Source organism: Strongylocentrotus purpuratus, unplaced genomic scaffold (assembly GCF_000002235.5).
Source record: "Strongylocentrotus purpuratus isolate Spur 01 unplaced genomic scaffold, Spur_5.0 spur5_scaffold_10, whole genome shotgun sequence".
Lineage (NCBI taxonomy): Eukaryota > Metazoa > Echinodermata > Echinoidea > Camarodonta > Strongylocentrotidae > Strongylocentrotus > Strongylocentrotus purpuratus.
In genome coordinates, this window is record NW_022145595.1 from 19,749,384 (window position 1) to 19,767,401 (window position 18,018).

At 38.3% G+C, this 18,018-nt stretch overlaps 2 protein-coding genes across 2 annotated transcripts; one reads left to right on the forward strand and one right to left on the reverse strand.

Annotated features, from left to right (window-relative positions):
* Positions 1-1,723: 1,723 nt before the first annotated feature.
* Positions 1,724-5,487, reverse strand: LOC105437653. Its single transcript, XM_030979149.1, has 4 exons — positions 4,880-5,487; positions 4,012-4,282; positions 2,714-2,919; positions 1,724-2,356 (listed from the first exon to the last, which is right to left on the reverse strand). Exons 1-4 carry the CDS (start codon positions 5,393-5,395, stop codon positions 1,724-1,726), a joined length of 1,626 nt encoding a protein of 541 aa, XP_030835009.1. The 5' UTR covers positions 5,396-5,487.
* Positions 5,488-6,378: 891 nt separating this feature from the next.
* Positions 6,379-13,868, forward strand: LOC589521 (neuronal acetylcholine receptor subunit beta-2-like). The gene is made up of 8 exons (XM_789160.3): positions 6,379-6,506; positions 7,456-7,595; positions 8,640-8,684; positions 9,162-9,271; positions 9,715-10,201; positions 11,079-11,331; positions 12,498-12,598; positions 13,388-13,868. The coding sequence occupies exons 1-8, from the start codon at positions 6,428-6,430 to the stop codon at positions 13,520-13,522; spliced, it is 1,350 nt and encodes a 449-aa protein (XP_794253.2). The 5' UTR covers positions 6,379-6,427; the 3' UTR covers positions 13,523-13,868.
* The last annotated feature ends 4,150 nt before the right edge of the window (positions 13,869-18,018 follow it).

The window sequence follows — 18,018 nt, forward strand, 5'->3', positions numbered from 1 at the left end:
AAAACGGTTGTAATTTTGTGTAGGTTGAAAAAAAGAAAGAAAAGGCTCTGCCTGAATATAACTCGCCTTTTTCATGATTAATGTTTTGGGTAACGTCTTCAAAAATCTTGTACATGTATCTGTATTTTGGGTTATGGAATACTTCATTTGAAGAAGAAAAAAAGTAATGTTAGAGTAATGTTATGCATGATTAATGCTTTGGGTAATGTTTCCCAAAATCTTGTATCTGTATTTTGGGTTATGGAATGCGTTCTCATTTTAAAAACAAGACAATAAATGTTAGATCAATTTGAAATAGATAAATACTCTAAGAACTGTGTCTTATATTATGTATAGATCCCAGTAGACCCCCGTTGCCTGTAGACAATTCGAACAAGATAAGTGTGGCCATCGTCTTCTGGAACACTCGGCTCCTCTGTCGAATTCTCCTGCAAATCGTCGTCATCGAGGTCATGATTTTGTCTGTTCTGCCCGGCAGTGAGTACTTCCTCGCCATGGACGTGTCCTTCGATTTGTCCTAAAACTAAACAAGAAACGGGTTCTTATTTTTCTCAGTTGAAGGTTGAGGTATCCTTCACAATTGTCTTTTAGGAAGTGACATTTATATATTTATATAAATTATGGCATTAATGCAGTTAATATAGTATTTATCAATATATAAAGATTGGACTTGTAATATTAATTTGCAACTGTAAACGATATGAACATTTCCAGTAGCAACGGCATAGACGTGTATATCACCTGCGTCTTGTCCTGTACTTTTTTTTTCGGAGAATATTAAATACATTAAATTCTGAAATATCAAAGTCTGTAAAGCTTGAGCCTGAGATAACTCCTCCTTTGGAGAAGAGGGAAAAGAGGGAGAAGAAGAAGAAAGAAAGAAAGAAAGAAAAAAAATATACTATTGGAATGGCAAAAAGCTTTAACTTGTATATACCGCTAGGCTATATTTATTGGCTTTTATAAAAATAAAAACAAAACAAAAGCAGAAAGCATATAGAAAGAGTTGTGATATTTCGCTTTCAAGACAGAATTATTGCAGATGAATCGCTTTCATTTTAAACTGCATACCAAACGTGTCACTTTAATTTCGTCTACCAACTTGGGGGGTATAAAGGTACATCAACGCACGTTCGAGCACATACACAGTTTCTGGACTCAAGAAGGCTTGATGAATCTTGGAATAACAGTCACTGTGTATCAAACAAATTAAAGGTCTTTTTCAAATACGAATTTTCACCTGAGGCATAAAGTATATTTTAAACGGAAGGCATAAAGTATATTCTATACGGTAGGCATAAAGTATATTTTAGACGGTAGGCATAAAGTATATTTTGAGGGGTAGGCATAAATGACGCAGAGGTCGGTGTCACCTCGTATATATTATTTCCGTCATAACATATTTTCCAAATCCCAAACCATGAGGGTGCCGCTAAGCCTATGTAATTTGAACTTCTGCTGCCGTGTCTAATACTTGTTGCACACGAGGTGTCACTTCGACTGTGTTTATGCGTCAATTGAATATCTGAAGGCAATGAGCCGAGCCCATGTGCCAGTTATCGTTAGTTCCAACTTTTGTTTTGCATTCACTTTGTAAATGATATAACTCCCACGTGACGCATAAAAAAAAAGACCGCACGGTCACTGGCGCCGTCTTACGTTTTAATTGGCGCAATGGAATTGACGCTTCTCGTGCAACCGTCATCGATCGTATCAGTCAATACTAACCTCTTGCGTGGTTGCCGTTTGCGTTTCGATTGTTTCCTGCTATAGCAAGAACAGCAGCAGCAGATGCCCGCGCCGGCCGAGACACCCGCTGTCCCCGAGCTAATCGACTCGACTCGACCCGCCCAGCGTCAGAACCGTCAATTTCTGGATCAAGTAATGTACCGGATAGAGGACCGAGTTCGGACGTGGGTGACATATCCCTGATCAACGACGCATCTGCAGCAAGCAGCTGGTTCGCAGCCCCAGCAACCCTCCTCAAGAACGCAGCCTTCTTTCGGTCTCTCAAATCCTTCTCCTTGCTGACGTTCACCAACCGAGCGCTCTTCTGGAGTTGCGTCCTCTTCTCGATCAGTCTCGCTTGAACCCTCTCGATCTTGGAGAAGTCGCAGGCGGATGCGCGGTTCTCCGTCAGCTCCTGCGGAGACGGACGGTGCTCGATCGGGGGCCAACGGCGTTCGACGCCCATGATGAACCGGATAGGCAGGCAGTTGATGTCCACGTTGTGGTTGAAGTAGACCCATCGAAGACTGGAGAAACCGGAGCGGAATTTGTCGCCGAATTTTCCCAGGTATGGATAGAAATATTTGAGGATAGATGTATCCAGTCGGTTACCTCGCAGATCAAGCTCCTAGAAGTTAAATAGGGAAACGGTCTGATTTCAAGAATATAATCATCATCGTCGTCGTCGTCATCATCGTTACCTGGAGGAACAGGAGGTTGGCGATGTATGGGAGGAACGTGGGAAAATACTTCTTGTCTAGTGGGATTGAGTTGGGCTGCATGAACAGATATATCCCTAATTGTCATCATCAATCAAGAACATCATCACCATTATTATCAACATCACCATTATTGTTATAATCATCATCATCATCATCATCTTATTCGTTGTTATCGCCATCACCACCACCACCATCATCATCTTCATTAATATAAACATCATCATTATTGTTATCTAAATCATCGTCGTCGTCGTTGTCCTTACCTGGAGGGACCGGAGCTCGGCGATGTAGGGGAGTAGCGGGAGGAAGCTCTTCTTGTCTAGTCCTGTGTAACTGAGATTGAGTTTGACGAGGATGAGTGGCCGTATGGACAGAAAAATCCCTAAGCGTCGTCGAAGTTCCTCTGCGTCGGAGTCACCCTGGAGATCGTACCCGGTGAGGTCGATGGTGGAATATAGAAACCATGAATCTATACAAGGGAAGATGAAAAGATAATCATGATTAGTAGTCGAGCCCAAATTATTTGTCTGAATTATTATCTTTTAAATCGCATCCGTGTTCACACATCGCAAGACAAGCAATTTCTAAAACCACCGCACTCAAACACAAAAGTCTTGGAGATTGTGCCCTAAGTTGTGCCGCTTCAAAGTTTCAAAATAATCAACCATTAGACATTAAGAAAAGCCACATCTGCAGCGCTTTCAAGGTTTTGTTGAAGTTGCACTTGTTTTCTGAAGCGTTTAAAAAAGTTTTGGCTGTTTGTCTTTAAAGTAGCACAGTTGAGAGTTTTATTTTTATTTTGTTTTCATCATATTGCAATAGGGTATGCCTCATTAGCTGCGGTAACAAAATTGATCTAACTATCATTAATTTTTAAGTGGTGAAGTAAGAGAGGAGAAGGGGCATTGGGGCTCATGCCCCCAAACAACTCATATCTGGTTTATCTTATATTGTCTTGCAAAACAATTTATTCCCTGAGGTGCCACCGGGGCAGCAATTTTAGAACCAGAGAGTCACCTGAAAATGTGATTATTATGTTTTTTTCTCCTCGGGGTTGCGCGCGCCCCCCCCCCCCTTCCGTCAGTGAATCCTAGATCAGCCGCAGTAATGTCTTTTTATGTTCATGCCTTCTTCATGCATGCATGTTTCATGCTTTATTTGATGTTAATAGTAAAAGTTCATTTGTATTATTTAGATGTGAATATAAAATCATATTCTATATAATAATATTAACATGCAGATTATTTTATGTATTGATTTTCTTATTGTTTGTGAAAAGCAATGGAGAAAATTAAATATCATTGAAAAAAAGAAGAAGAAAAAAATGCAACTTCACTGTCCCTTTTCCTAATATTGGCCTATAATGATGGACTTCACTCAAGCAATATCGGGCCAATAGTTGTTCTTCATGACTTTTGATATGATTAAAACGGTTGTAATTTTGTGTAGATTGAAAAAAAAGAAGCAGATATCAGTGCTAATCGCAGGCCATTATTTTTCTTTTTCATGTTGTATTACATTCTGTGATAATAATTATATGAAAAGGAAAAATGACACGCACCACTAACGTCCTGTGCCGTTGTCGCGCGACCTCGGAAGAAAATCTTCGGCAGCTCGTCGATGTCGACTTTCGGCTTTGGCGCCATGTTCTTCTTCATACGATCACATATGAGATTCACCGTCCTCTTCCAGCTGACGTCGGACCCGACCCTGAGCGACACGAGACGGAGGATCAAGTCCTCGACGAGACCGTCTACACGGAACTTCGTCCTCCCCTTCGACCTCGAAGGGTCTTTGTCGATCTTCTCGGGGTTGTCGTAAATTTGGTATTCCTGATCGGAAGAATCATGATTGAGGTAGAGCGAGAGAGAGAGAGAGAGAGAGAGAGAGAGGAAGAGAGAATGAGAGAGAGAGAGAGAGAGAGAGAGAGAGAGAGAGGGAGAGAGGGAGTTAGAGGGTGACAGAGAACGAGAGAAGTAGAAATAAACATTGAAAAAGAGAGGAAGGAAAATGAAAGGTAAGATACATGGATGATCTATCTTCTCGTTGTTCTCATAATCATTAAGATCCAGGGAAGCAGTCACATAACGGGAGAGATGATCGTGGTTGTAAGAGATATAGATGAAGACAAACACAGAGAAGGAGGCAGCTAAAGAGGGTGAGATAGACGGAGGGAAGGAGAGAGAGAGAGAGAGAGAGAGAGAGAGAGATGAGCAGAACGTATATAGTGTTAGTGGTAGCAAGAAGACGAAGCCGTCAAACACGTTGATAGAAAAATGAGCGCGAGTGAGATAGGAAGGGAAAACGTCGTGATAATTGATATAAAAAACAATCTTTCATAATTTTTTAATTTTTTGTTTAAAGCTGGTAAAAATTACTGCATAGCATTTTAAGGAACATAAAAAATTCAAACCCTACCATGGCCTTACCCGTTGAAGTTGCATGATATAAATGCCCATGCTCTTCAGGTCGTCGATTTTCGCTGAATAACGGACCATATCAACGAGATAGAGACGAAAGTCGATGGGCTTTCTTTCGTTCTTCATTAAATGTAGCTTCTTCCACATATTATCCTCCCAAATATCATCAACGTCTGGCTCGATGAGCTCCGGATCGTAGTCTTCGACGATCTCGTACGTCTCAACGCCGTTCTCATCTTCGTCCTCGACTTTGACGACATCGAGGGCCTCGATTTTCAGATCAACGACGCCGAACGTACGAGAATTTCCTACGGATGCCGAAGCGGAGGCATCGTTGTTTTCGGTTTGCTGTGCTGGAGCGTCGCCCGGTATGCTTTGGTCGTTGACTGGGACTACGTTGGCCGAGGAACAGATGAGCGAGTTTACAGCCCGTTGTTTGATCTTAGAGAAAAATGAGCGAATCCCTCGTTGATTTGAATCTCGGGCCTCGACATCTGTTGCCTCTTGGTCTTCCTGGCCTTCCATTCTAGCTAGCTACAAACAAAAATGAAAATTAATGTTTTAAAGTTAAACTGTTTTGTCTTTCCTTCGTCTTTTTCCTATTTGTTTTATGAACAAGTTATAAAAGTGTTTGTTTTGTTTACTACTTATTTTGGAATGTGTTGTGTTGGAAGGCGCACCGCGTTGCTTACACATGACGTAACAATATGATTGTAGCAATGCGCGCTCAAATTCCTAGTATCATTGTGATTGTGACGTAGCAATTGCGTTGTATTCATTAAGTCATAAAGACACACTTATTTCATTAGTGATTCCCCATTTTCTCTATCTCTCTCTCTCTCCCCCACTCTCTCTCTCTCTCTCTCTTTCTCTACGTACGTCTCTCTCTACCTCTCTCTCTATTTCTGCCTGTCTCTCTCTCTCTTCCTCTTTTCCTTACCCCTTTTTTTGCCGACTGATTGGGAAGGGGCAAGTACACCTATGCCCCCTGAAGCTAACGCCACTGATTATTAATATCATGAACAGGAAGGCCCGGGCTCAAGAGCATACCATTTACTTAAATTTAATTCATTTTCACCTTCTCCCATTATTACTTTCTAAGTGATGCAGAAATTTCAATTAGTAATCTCACGCATCAACGGAATCTAATTACCTAAAGTGCAAGCTGCTATTGTAAACAGCAAAAAGGAAATTTCCTGCTCTTAGAGAGAATATGTAATTAGTAGAGCAAACAAAATACCATCCATGTCCTTGTCCTTTTCTAAATGTACGCGACGTCTCTCGTTAACACATTGCCTACATGAACCGGGTGATTCCTGTATTAAGCCGATGGGATTGAGATAATTCAATAGCCAAAGGGTTAAGAGAAAGACGTAATTGCACCACTTAATTCTATCAATTAATCTAATGAGTTTGCGAGGTTGTTTTCCGTCAGACATTAATTTTGGTGAAAAATACGCCACGTCGGACGGTCAGCGAGTCGCGGTGATAGATCATTGTTGGTGTAAGCGTCTGACGGTTTGTGAGAAGAACGCATTGATGAATTGGTGATCGACGATGGCTGTATCTCGAGTTCATTGGTTTGTGGTCTTGGGCGTGGTCAGTGTACTGGTGTGTCAGAGTACATGCGGAAAAGGTGAGGAAGGGTTTGAAATGATTTCGTTTTGATTGATATCTTGATGATTTAATTGTTATTTAATTGAGATTAATTTGATATTTCTAGCCCCACTTGTATTTTTATTTAGTCGACGGGCAATGGTTTCACTCATTGAGGTTTGAGAAAAGTAAAGGATGGACGTCCTTAACAGTGTAAGAAAGAGAATTATCTTGAAAGGACGAAAGAAAGAATGTGAAAGAAAAAGAAAAGAGAGAGAGAGAGAGAGAGAGAGAGAGTGAGAGAAAGAAAATAACATTAATATTTTATGTTCACGAGACCGAAAAAGCTGTATACTTCCTCTGTTTTATTTATTTATTTATCATTATTTAGCAAACTCAAAAATATTTTACATTTATATAAGGCAATAATTATTGAATTATCTTTCAAAAATTGTTTTGCAGTCGGATCGAGCTACGTGCAGAGGACTCCAGCTGCAAAGAACGCCGTTGTTACGGCTACATTAATTTATACATTAACGATAAACAGAAAACGTTTGATTAACTTATACGATGTATTGGCAGCGTTTGCATGATGGTCTCGTCTGCATGCCGATAGCTATTTGAAGCGTTTCTAGCAGTATCTTCAAGATGAAACCAGTGAACTTTATCATATTTCTTTCCCATTTCTAATTTCTGATTATAGCACATAATCAATCACCATGCAGTAAGCTGCGTTCAGACTTGTTTGATTTTGATGACCTGAACATATTTTTTTCCCATTTCTACTTTCTGACTAGCGCGCAACCAACCAGCATGGAGTAAGATGCGTTCAGACTTATTTGATCTTGATGACGTGAAGATATTTATTTCTCATTTCTGCTTTCTAACTAGCACACAAGCAATCGCAGTGGACTAAGCTGCGTTCATACTTCTTTGATTTCATAATGACTTGAAATTGTTTTCTTCACATTTCTGCTTTCTGACTATAGCACCCAACCCATCACCATGGACGAAGCTGCGTTCAGATTTGATTGGTCAAGATTATGACGTCACAGAAATACCATCGGTGGGAGGTATAAACCCGCTTCCAGTCACTGTGCATCTGACCCTACAGTCCGTAAAGGATGTGGTAAGAAGTGGAAAATTACCGAAATTTTCAGCAATTTTAGTAGCCCTGTGTGTCACCTATTGAAATGTGTGAACACGACTTGGAGGTATTACGTAATTCGAGAATGTTTTCTATATAATGGACAAGAAGATATTTCATTTCATTTCATACATATTTTTTACATTCCAGTAAAAACAAACAAACATGCAAATACAGAATAATGCACACTATTTATACAAAGGAATACGAATACATACATAACAAGAAAAACTAGTTAATGACAAAGGGGGACATAAAATGGTAAACGATCGAGTATGCAGAGGGGCAAAAAAAAGCAAAGTTGCTTGTCAGGATTAAATTTCCAAAATAATCGTAATAGATTGTAAACATAGTAAAACAATATTGATTTTGTTTCTTCTTCGAAAATCGCAGTGATCATGTAGGCCTAATAGCAAGACAAAAGACATGGTATACTATTTTGCGATTCTATTGTAAACCAGTGTGTTTATAACATTTTATGGGAAGATCTCTTGGGTCAAGTGACATCACCCTTCCAAATTTTATTTCAGAAGACACCTCTATAGTTTCTTACACTTTAAGCTATACTTATTTATTTACTTATTCATTCATTTATTCGTGTATTTTTTTTTTATCTATTGATCAATGTCTAAACTGTCTAAATGTGTGAATGCAAATTATTTCCTTTTTTCTTCCTTTTATAACAATAATTTTTTTTAATAATGTACTTTTTTTTTATACAATTACTAGAGACAGACTTTTACATAAGGCCCGGCCTTCCTGTCTAGTCTCCAAATACTTTCATTAATGTACATGTTTAGAATGTTTTCCCCTTGTTCCTCATGTCTTCTCCACTTGTGTTATTCTCATGTTATATATTGATACATGTATTATATTTCAACTTTTATATGTTTGTTTTCCTTTGTATATTTTTAATGAAAGTATTGTATAAAGTGAACTTAAACTTGAACTTGAACTGTAATTCCTATTCAACCTTTTCTATCGCGATTTTTTCTTCATTCTATTTACTTTTTTAATTTATCACAGAACGAAAAGAAACAAGGTATGGTTGGAACATCCACAATCACAGTGGTAAGTAAATCGGGCACTTGCTCGTAATAACATTATACGATTGGAAAACTATAGAAGAAACAAGTAAAAATAGTGGGGGGGGGGGCATAACAGAATAAATAAAACGCAGAAAGACAAATATGAACCGCCTGTACGATACCCTCTTGCTCCAGTTTCCTACACTAACCGAATTCAACCCTGGACCCAACACTATACCTAAGGCTAAACCTAACCCTTAACCGAACCTAAAACCTTATTGCAACCGTAACCGCAACCCTGACCTTTTGATAATTAAAACCCGGAGGAAAGGTCGCAAGAACAAAATGTCGGAGCACAAAATGGACTATCGGTCAGATATAAAGCAGTATAAAATGCAGCGTTTTTTTTTAAATGACGTAAAACCCGCCGTTTCATGCATGCGTTGGTTTACCGCGTCATGTATTGAACGAGGCTTTAACAATTGACAAAAAATGTCGTTTTTAATGCCTACATTTAAAGGTATGGAGAGATGAACGTCTAACATGGATGTCTGGTCACTATGGCAACATAACAGTTCTCACACTCCCCTGCAGACTAGTCTGGACGCCGTCCATTCGCCTCGGCAACTCGTGAGTAGGGCCTATTGTACATTTTGTAATTAAAATAGCTCAGTTGATGTCGACGTTAGAAGCCAAATGTATTAAAAAGAGGAAGAATACAAGAGATATATCGGTGGGATTGCTTATTCTTGAAGAAACGATTAGTTCGATGAATGCCCGTCCTTGCATTTATCTTGTAGGTCCACTTTTTATTCCAAAAGATGTTCTGCTGTGCGATAAAACCATGTTACTTCTGGAAATTTAGAAGGATGTGAAATGGATATCATCACTGTATGAAAGCCGCAGCCGAGATGGAGTTCACTCTTTGACGTCACTCGCTCTTTTCAACCATGACCTTAGGAATGTATTTTAACTTCGTACTCGGATTACGGGCAAATTATCGGGCGTAATGACAAATGATCATGATGTCCCCCTTCTCTCTTTCCCTATCTTTCTTTCTGAACACCTTCCAGAAATTCCGAGGACTCTCGCATTCTAAAGAACCCAGAAGATATCAAAGTGTTCATCAAGAACGATGGTCAGGTCACTCTGGAAACCAACCTCTTGCACAGCACCGCTTGTGCTATGAACCTCGCCCTCTTCCCCTTCGACACCCAGACCTGCCTCCTGTTGATTACTTCACTGGATCTCTTTAACACCAGTGTCGTGCTCGTTCCGGGGGTCCTAAAACACCGTGCCGGTAACCGTCCTCTCTCGTGGGACGTCATTAGTATGATCCATGTATCGCTGTTGAGATTTGACCAAGCAAGTGAATATGCGTTTTCGGATTTGGTAGTTGCTATAAAGCTCGAACGGCTTCCGCATCACTACGTCTTTTTCATCATCGTCCCCGTCATGCTTCTCAACGCCGTCGGCATCGCGTCATTCTTTATCCCAGTCAAGAGCGGCGAACGCGTTTCTACCTGTATCTCGGTGGTTCTTGGTGTCACTATCTTTCAGGTGGGTGAAGAAAGTCAGCAGAATGTGCAAAAGATCAAAGGTCCATTACGTCAACGAATCCGGTCTTGACATGTACTTTAGGCTACTGCCAACCTTGGCATTTAGTAGGCAAGCTTTTATCCTTTAGATTTTCTCAAGCTAAAGTGATTCTTCACTGAGTAAGAACTTTAGTTGTTCACTATCACCTTAATAGCTCCAGTGATCTCGAGGCTGCAGACGGCAAGAAACTGTGTAAAGAATTATTTGGCTTGCGAAAGTCCACAAGAATGGATGAAAGCTTTCCTTTTGAATGTTAAGGTTTAACTTAGTAGAAGGCAGCCTCAATTAAATGTTATGACCACCAAATGTTATGACCACCCCAACAAAATATTGAAAGATTTCTGTGGCATTTCTTTCTCGTGAACTTTCGGCCCAGTCTCTTTCGTCTTTTGTCTTGTTTCCTAAAGTCATCGTGATCAACAAATGGCAAATCTTGGGTCTCGTGAGCCTCTTATCTCGTGAACCTTCCACAACAAACTGTCCCAAGGTTCGCTTAACTCCTTCTAGAACTGTCAACACTAATTTTATCTTTCATAAATAAGGGTGTATTTTCCCAATATTTCATGTCTTGTACTCGGACACGTAACCTGGCAACGGGTACCCAGAGAGATCAATATCCTGAAAATGAAATTTCCTAGTAAATGTTGTCAATCAGTTCTTATAATTTTCTAATGGCTATTGCGATGTAAGTTCAGTTGGATAAGTAGATCCGTAGCAGAACGAAACGGTGTCCTAGTATTCTCACCACAAGACGGACATGATGCACCTTATGTTTGTAAATATAATCACCTAATAATAAACTGAACACTTATACGTCTCATTGTAATCATGTCCCCAGATCGTCATCGGTGACGTCATACCACAAACAAGCCGGAGTGACAGTAATCCCCACGCCTTGAAATACCTGTCGACCTCCTTCATTGCTTTGGTCGGAATCATGCTGTCTTCAGTCGCGGCCTTGAACATCAGCTACCGCAATGGTAGTATCAAGAGAAAGGCCTTGCGGATACTCTTCTTTAGGATCTTGGCCACTATGGTGTTTAAGGGAGAAGAGGGACGAAGAAAGATGGCCGTAAAGATAACCACATCAGGTGAACTTTATCAAGGTTGTTTTGATCTATGAAATGTATCCCGTATCCTTAAAGTGACGCGGTAACATTGTTGAAGGTGGATGAAAAAACGGCCTTTTTTTGGGTATGAAATGTTACTTATTATATTCCTTCTACTGTAATAACCCTCTAGCATGCAATAAAATCCTGAAAAAATTCTCAAATCACAAAGATATTTATGGTATTCTTTGAAGGCGTCACTGGTCAGCACCCTCTTACAGTAAATTCTCCCAACCATTTTTTGAATTTTCCCAACCAATTTTCCTTGAAAATAAGATATAAGACAGGATTTAAAAAATCTTTCAACACTTAAAGGTCTGGAATGGTATATAGAGCCAATACACAGCTTTGTTACAATTTACAATCACCTAACATGTTATTAAATTGTAATGATATAGTTTGGAGAATTAAGGTATCGATCAGATCAGTTTTTTGAAACCAATTTGTATCATTATTAATGGTCTGTTTTCACTCAAACTTTCAGATTATCTTTAATTTTACATCTAGCATTGAATTCACTACCTTAGCACCATTTTCTCTCATCTGAACAATGTTACCAAATCCCTTTAAAAGGAAATGGACTTCAACTTTTGATGACGATTGCCTAATGTATCTTACATCACTAAATGAAGACCACAATTGTCATGAAATAGGTGCAGTTGATAGAAGGGAAGAAGGAAAAAAATATTGTCTGAAAGTCCCGTACGTTATAGGTCTACAGGAACTTGCCTGTAACCAGGTGAATAAAGGTAACAGTAATGGTGATAATAATATTGATATTAATAGTAACAGTAACAAAAATACTAAAAGTAGTAATAACAGTTATAGTACATGTAGCAATAGTGATTGTAATAGTAAATGTATAAAGAGTTATAGTAATAATAAAAGTAATAGCAAACGTAATTGTAATTGTAATAGTAATAATAATCGTAATAGTTATAGTAATTGTAATATAGAAAAAATGATTCAAAGCCCAGTACTTCATAGGTCTATAGGCTAGGGAACTGTCTGTAACCAGATGAATATTAGTATCAGTAAAAGTAAAAGTAAACATGGTAAAAATCAATAGTAATGAAACTAATAGATGTTGCTTTTCTGAATGATCCATAATTTTACTTGAGTACTCCTCTCTCTGTTTCTCTCTACAGCGTGGAGTGGAGACATGGGTCAAGATGGAGCAAGCGTCTGCCCTTTCCCAGAAGGAAATCATGGCAAAACTCCACCGGAAGCACGCAGTTCTGAAGAACCAGTGAGTGATGAAAATAATCGTCAAAATTTGTCTAAGAGAGAGAAGAGAGAGAGAGAGAGGAGAGGGAGAAGAGAGAGAAGAGAGGAGAGAGAGAAAAAAGAGAGAGAAAAAGAGAGAGAGAGAGAGAGAGAGAGAGAGAAGAGAGAGAAGAGAGAGAAGAGAGAGAGAGGGAGAGAGAAGAGAGAGAAGAGAGAGAAGAGAGAAGAGAGAGAGAGAGAGGGAGAGAGAGAAGAGAGAGAAGAGAGAAGAGAGAGAGAGAGAGAGGGAGAGAGAGAAGAGAGAGAAGAGAGAGAGAGAGAGAGAGAGAGAGAGAGAGGGAGAGAGAGAAGAGAGAGAGAAGAAAGAGAGAGAAAAAGAGAGAGAGAAAAAGAGAGAGAGAAGATAGAGAGAGAGAGAGAGTGAGAGAGAAGAGAGAAGAGAGAGAGAGCGAGGGAGAGAGAGAGAGAGAGAGAGAGGGACCCAGGATAAGGGTAACAAACCAATTTGTCAGAATTCTGAGTCACAAAATCTTGGTCATTAACAAAATAAAAAATGTCGATAAATATTTTAATCTATGCATCATTATTTGAGAAATGCAGCACAATGGAAATTATGAAGACATTTTTGTGCTTGATGAACATTTTTGTTCAGACTTGTTTAATATCAGAAATGTAGTATCGTTCATATTTTAATCAAAAAGCTGAAATTGTCGACATGACCTGTAGGAAAGCCGAACACAATACCGTTCCGTATTTTGTTTTCCTCCTGCTTTATGTGTCCAACTATCATCTGTTTATGATTTCTTATCAGGTTTCTGAAGAGACAGACATGGAATTGGTAGCAGTCATCATCGACCGAATCTTCTTGTTCATGTTTCTAGTGGTGGAGCTTTGGATGCTGTCTCTCATAGAATCCATCTTCTCCACCATCACTAAGCACGACTGAACACCTTCTTGTTCATGTTTCTAGGGGTGGAGCTTTGGATGATGACTCTCGTAGAATCCATCTTCTCCACCATCACTCAGCACGACTGAACATAATTTTGCTATCATTTTCAGTAGAAATACTTGTGTGATCTATTGTATGATTTGAATTTTGAATTAGATTTATATAACTAAAACATCGATAGATTAATGGACTACTGAAAGTAATTAAGTAAGTTTATATGTAATGCTTACACTTTAAGTAAAAAGTATTTGTGAGTTACCTCTTCTTTTGGTATTTACCTCCCCTTGTTTAATTCTAATTTAAAGGAAAACTCGACCTTAAATGTTAAATTTGAGATTCACGACCCTACGTGTTATCAGTGTCTGTGATATGGTGTGGACTGGAGTAGACTAAAAAAACTGCAAGAGTGCACCAGAATGGCAGAAGTTAGAGTGAAATGGAGAGATGTTGCAATCAACCTCCGAACCGGGAGAAGATACTCAGATAGATAGATATGGTGTAATATTAAAGCCCTAACAAAATTGCGCTTCAATATGATCAAGGAGTGCCTCAAAAAAGTAAAAATCTTTGAGTGACCGGTTTTACCATACTCGTTTTCCCCAATAGACGATAGATAATAGACTGTTATGAAAACCGTTAGACAAACGCAAAATTTGGTTTAGATTTCAAATCATGAATATCTTGATAATCAGACAGGCGATCAGCTTGCAAAAGTCATGGGGTTCCTGACTGACCTAAAGGTTTATAATTATCATTGCAGCATGAGCTTAATCCAGAATTTTGTTTAAGAATCTGAGACAAAGTTACCGGATTCATTTAATGGCGAACTACTCTAGAAAAAAGCAGCACAATCAAAAAAGCAAACCGGTGGAGGTTTGAATGAAATTAGACTTTAATTTTTGGTTTAAATGTACCTATCATGCCTATGAGTGTTTCAAATTGGCTTAGAGGACATGTAAGTAATATGACCATGATCACTGTGACATAGTCCTGGACATTCCCCCATATTTTGTTCCAACACACATGAATTACTAAAATTTCGATTTTTCAAAAACGTAGGAATCAAGAGGGTCTTTTCTTTTTAGAGGACCTGTACGAATGATATCCAGATAAGCAGTACTCCAGGGGGAATTAGCGCTTAGAAGAAAAACAAAAATTAAAGATTTTTGTTCACATCAAAAGGGAGAGTTGTCCATGCATACGTCACAATCCGCCTACCAAATTGTCAGGTTTAAAATCCACAAATAATTAGTGATGCCGTATTTCAAACACTCTAAGCTCCTTAATATCAAAATGTTTTATCTCAAACTTTTACCATTCCGTTTGTTTTATTTTCTGCTTTTATCATAATGATTTCATTATAAAAGTTGGATTGTCCTTTAAATACTTTGCAGGACGAAATATTTTGGCTTTATTATCGTGTATGTCTGTTCCACATATCCATAATTATGCCTCATGTCTTTCACAATGATTATTCCATGTCTTATCAGAATTTAATTTTGCGATATGTCCTATATATAATAAATAATAAGAATAGTGAACATTTATAATGCGCCATGTCTGTCAAAAATGACGCTCCTGGCGCAGTTGTGTGGAAATTGTATATGTTATTTAGGAATGCGATTTTACTATCGGCACTTTAGCTAAGCGCTGTTTGACTAAGTGCATCGTTTTATGCAAAATGGTTGAGTTCTGAACATACTAATGTCCCATGGGACCCTCAAGTTCTAAAGGACGGCTCTGTCAGCTAGCTCTCTCTCTCTCTCTCTCTCTCTCTCTCTCTCTCTCTATATATATATGCAATGGTATCGGGATCATGATGATAGTAATGTACTAAATCTGGCTCCAAAGGTATATAATTCTCAAGCATATGTAATAGAAGTGTCTGTTTCTATATATAAATAATTAAAACGTGTTAAAATACATTGTTAAGTTAGGTGTACTCTGTCTTGGGATTGTAAATTACTTAGTACGAGATTGGTAATTTGTTTTAACTCTGTTGAAAACGTTTGTCCTTTCTATCCTCATTTCTCGTAAAAAAAGCTAAAATTATGAACGGAAATCGTACTTTATGATATTTTCTCACCCCCGTATAATCTTGTAGGGCCTAAATAAATTCTGTTTTAAAGAAACTGGTTCACTTTCGCCCAATGGTAGATTTCATATCTTCATATATCATTCATTTCTTTTAAAAAAAAATCAGTAAAATGTTTTGAAGTGTCTATATATAAAGCTATTTTTTTTGGATAGGCTGATGCTTAAATTTCTTGCTTTCTCCTTTTTATAGTTTTCTTCTTTGTGTCCCCTATCATGTGGCAAAGAAAGTCAGAAAGTAAATTAAAAAAAGAATGTATGGAACTTTTTATGTCAAATCTAACAATTTAAAGAACCGAATTACAATTCCAAATTGTTTTATCCATCATAGTCATAATCTTTTTTCATGATTTGTTATGTCTCTACATTTTACAACTGAACGGGCTACCCTGGATAAAAGTGTTAAACAAATAGATTCTAATTAATCATTGCTCACTGTAAGTTTCAATATAAATTCAATTTAACCTCGAGTGCTCCCATGTTGACTGATGCCTAGAGTTTAATTAAAATTAAATGAAAATAAATAGGTGAACAAAATCACTCTAACTTGTAGATGTTAACGTAATTAGCATTGCATTTGTTGGTAGATATTTGCATTGTAATAATGATAATCGAAGTCACGCCAAGATGCTAAATGCATAAACCGGATGTTGCGTCGTCAATCGGATAACGGTGCTCTTCCGAACTCTTTTAAACACGTATTAACTTCAATTACATTGAGTAGCTACATCGGAATATTGACACAATTATGATATTGTAACTAAAATGCATTCCTTTCTCGAGATAGGTGTGTGTGTGTAATTGGGTTTTTACAGACGTGTAGCAACCAGATATAATTTTGACGTCTGGGGACCTTTGCGAAAGAGGTGACTCAGTTTCGAACCTGCGCCCTTGACCGAATCAGTTTATATTTTCCATTGGTAGTTGGATTACAGGCGCACGCCACAACGCCCGTTTGGTAGGTAGGTGGGGTTACCTTTAGTATTTATATATATTTCTCCTGGCACCCTACGCTTCATAGACGTGTGGACAACATCGACACCAGCTAGATAAGCGTATACGATCGGCGGTGACTCATATCAGACTTGTCGATAAAATGGTTCTAGCCCCGATGTTTCGATATATTTCGTCGGCGCCAAATCAGGCAGCAACTCAGTCGAGAGCGAATACGAAATGGTAGATGACACAGGCGACGCCAACTATTGGAAGTAGCGGGGACGTGAAATAATCATTATTTTATATCATTTTCTTTATATTTCTATGAGTTCCATATGAATGAGTTAAACAGATTTTCTAAAAAGGAGCTCATGAATAATTAACAGGAGAATTTGGTTAGTTCCATCTAAATTATGTTAGAACATTACTGAGTATTCCGTTTTAATAATATTCACTGTATGCATATTATTATGATTATTGTGGTTTTGTAATCCTACACATATTTTGAATAAAACATCATTTGATAACAAGACAAATATTTAGACGTTCTATTTTAAACGATGAAAAAAGATTGTTTGAAAACATCGATATACGGACAGTGTTTCGCCTTTATTAAATTTTGCCAATGAATAAAGCAAACGATTTATCACAGTGACATCGTCTGTTGGTTTATTCATTATTGACTAATCTTACTTAAGTTAAAATTAACTTTGTCAATGAAATACAAAGGAAATCTATTTAGCTAAGTCAATATTTAAAACATGAAATCAATGATGAGGGTTAATTACTCAAGGAATGCACATGTTCGTGAAGTGTAAAGACAATTACAATTGACCGACTGCATTTGTTAAATTAACTTCTGTACACATAGGATTTTACCTTTAGCAATTGTTGTATAAATGAAAATTGCTCAGCAGTATACATCTGTTTAATTACTTCTCTTTCCATTCAGGTACATTCCCTTTAACAAGCTCCATGATATTATAAAACTCATATAAGCCCTTCAAACCCAACAGCTGGCCTAACTCATAATTATAAGCCCTTCAAAACCTACAGCTGACCTATATTTATGGAATCAATGGCGTAGCCCTGCTTTTTATTTAAAGGGGATGGTGGCATTGAGTGAGGGTGGGGGCACCGGAAATAAATCTCTTTTTAATACTGTCTTTTGATTTCATTTTATTGCATCGTGTATGATTTTTGGCGGTAGGAGGAACAGATATCGGATAAGATTTGAGAAGGGGATACCCCCACCACCATCTTTGTGGAGGTTGCTGTTAAAGGAGGTGCCCTTAATTAAAACATGGACCTACTACGACATTCCATCGTGGTATGACTACTGCAGATGCAGGGGCTTACCCAGAAACCGTAAAATTGAGGAGTTGGGGCGGAATTATCATCAGTTTGGAAGGGGCGGGGGGGGGGGGGGGGTAATACACCAAGCTAGCCCGATGTAATGTCGG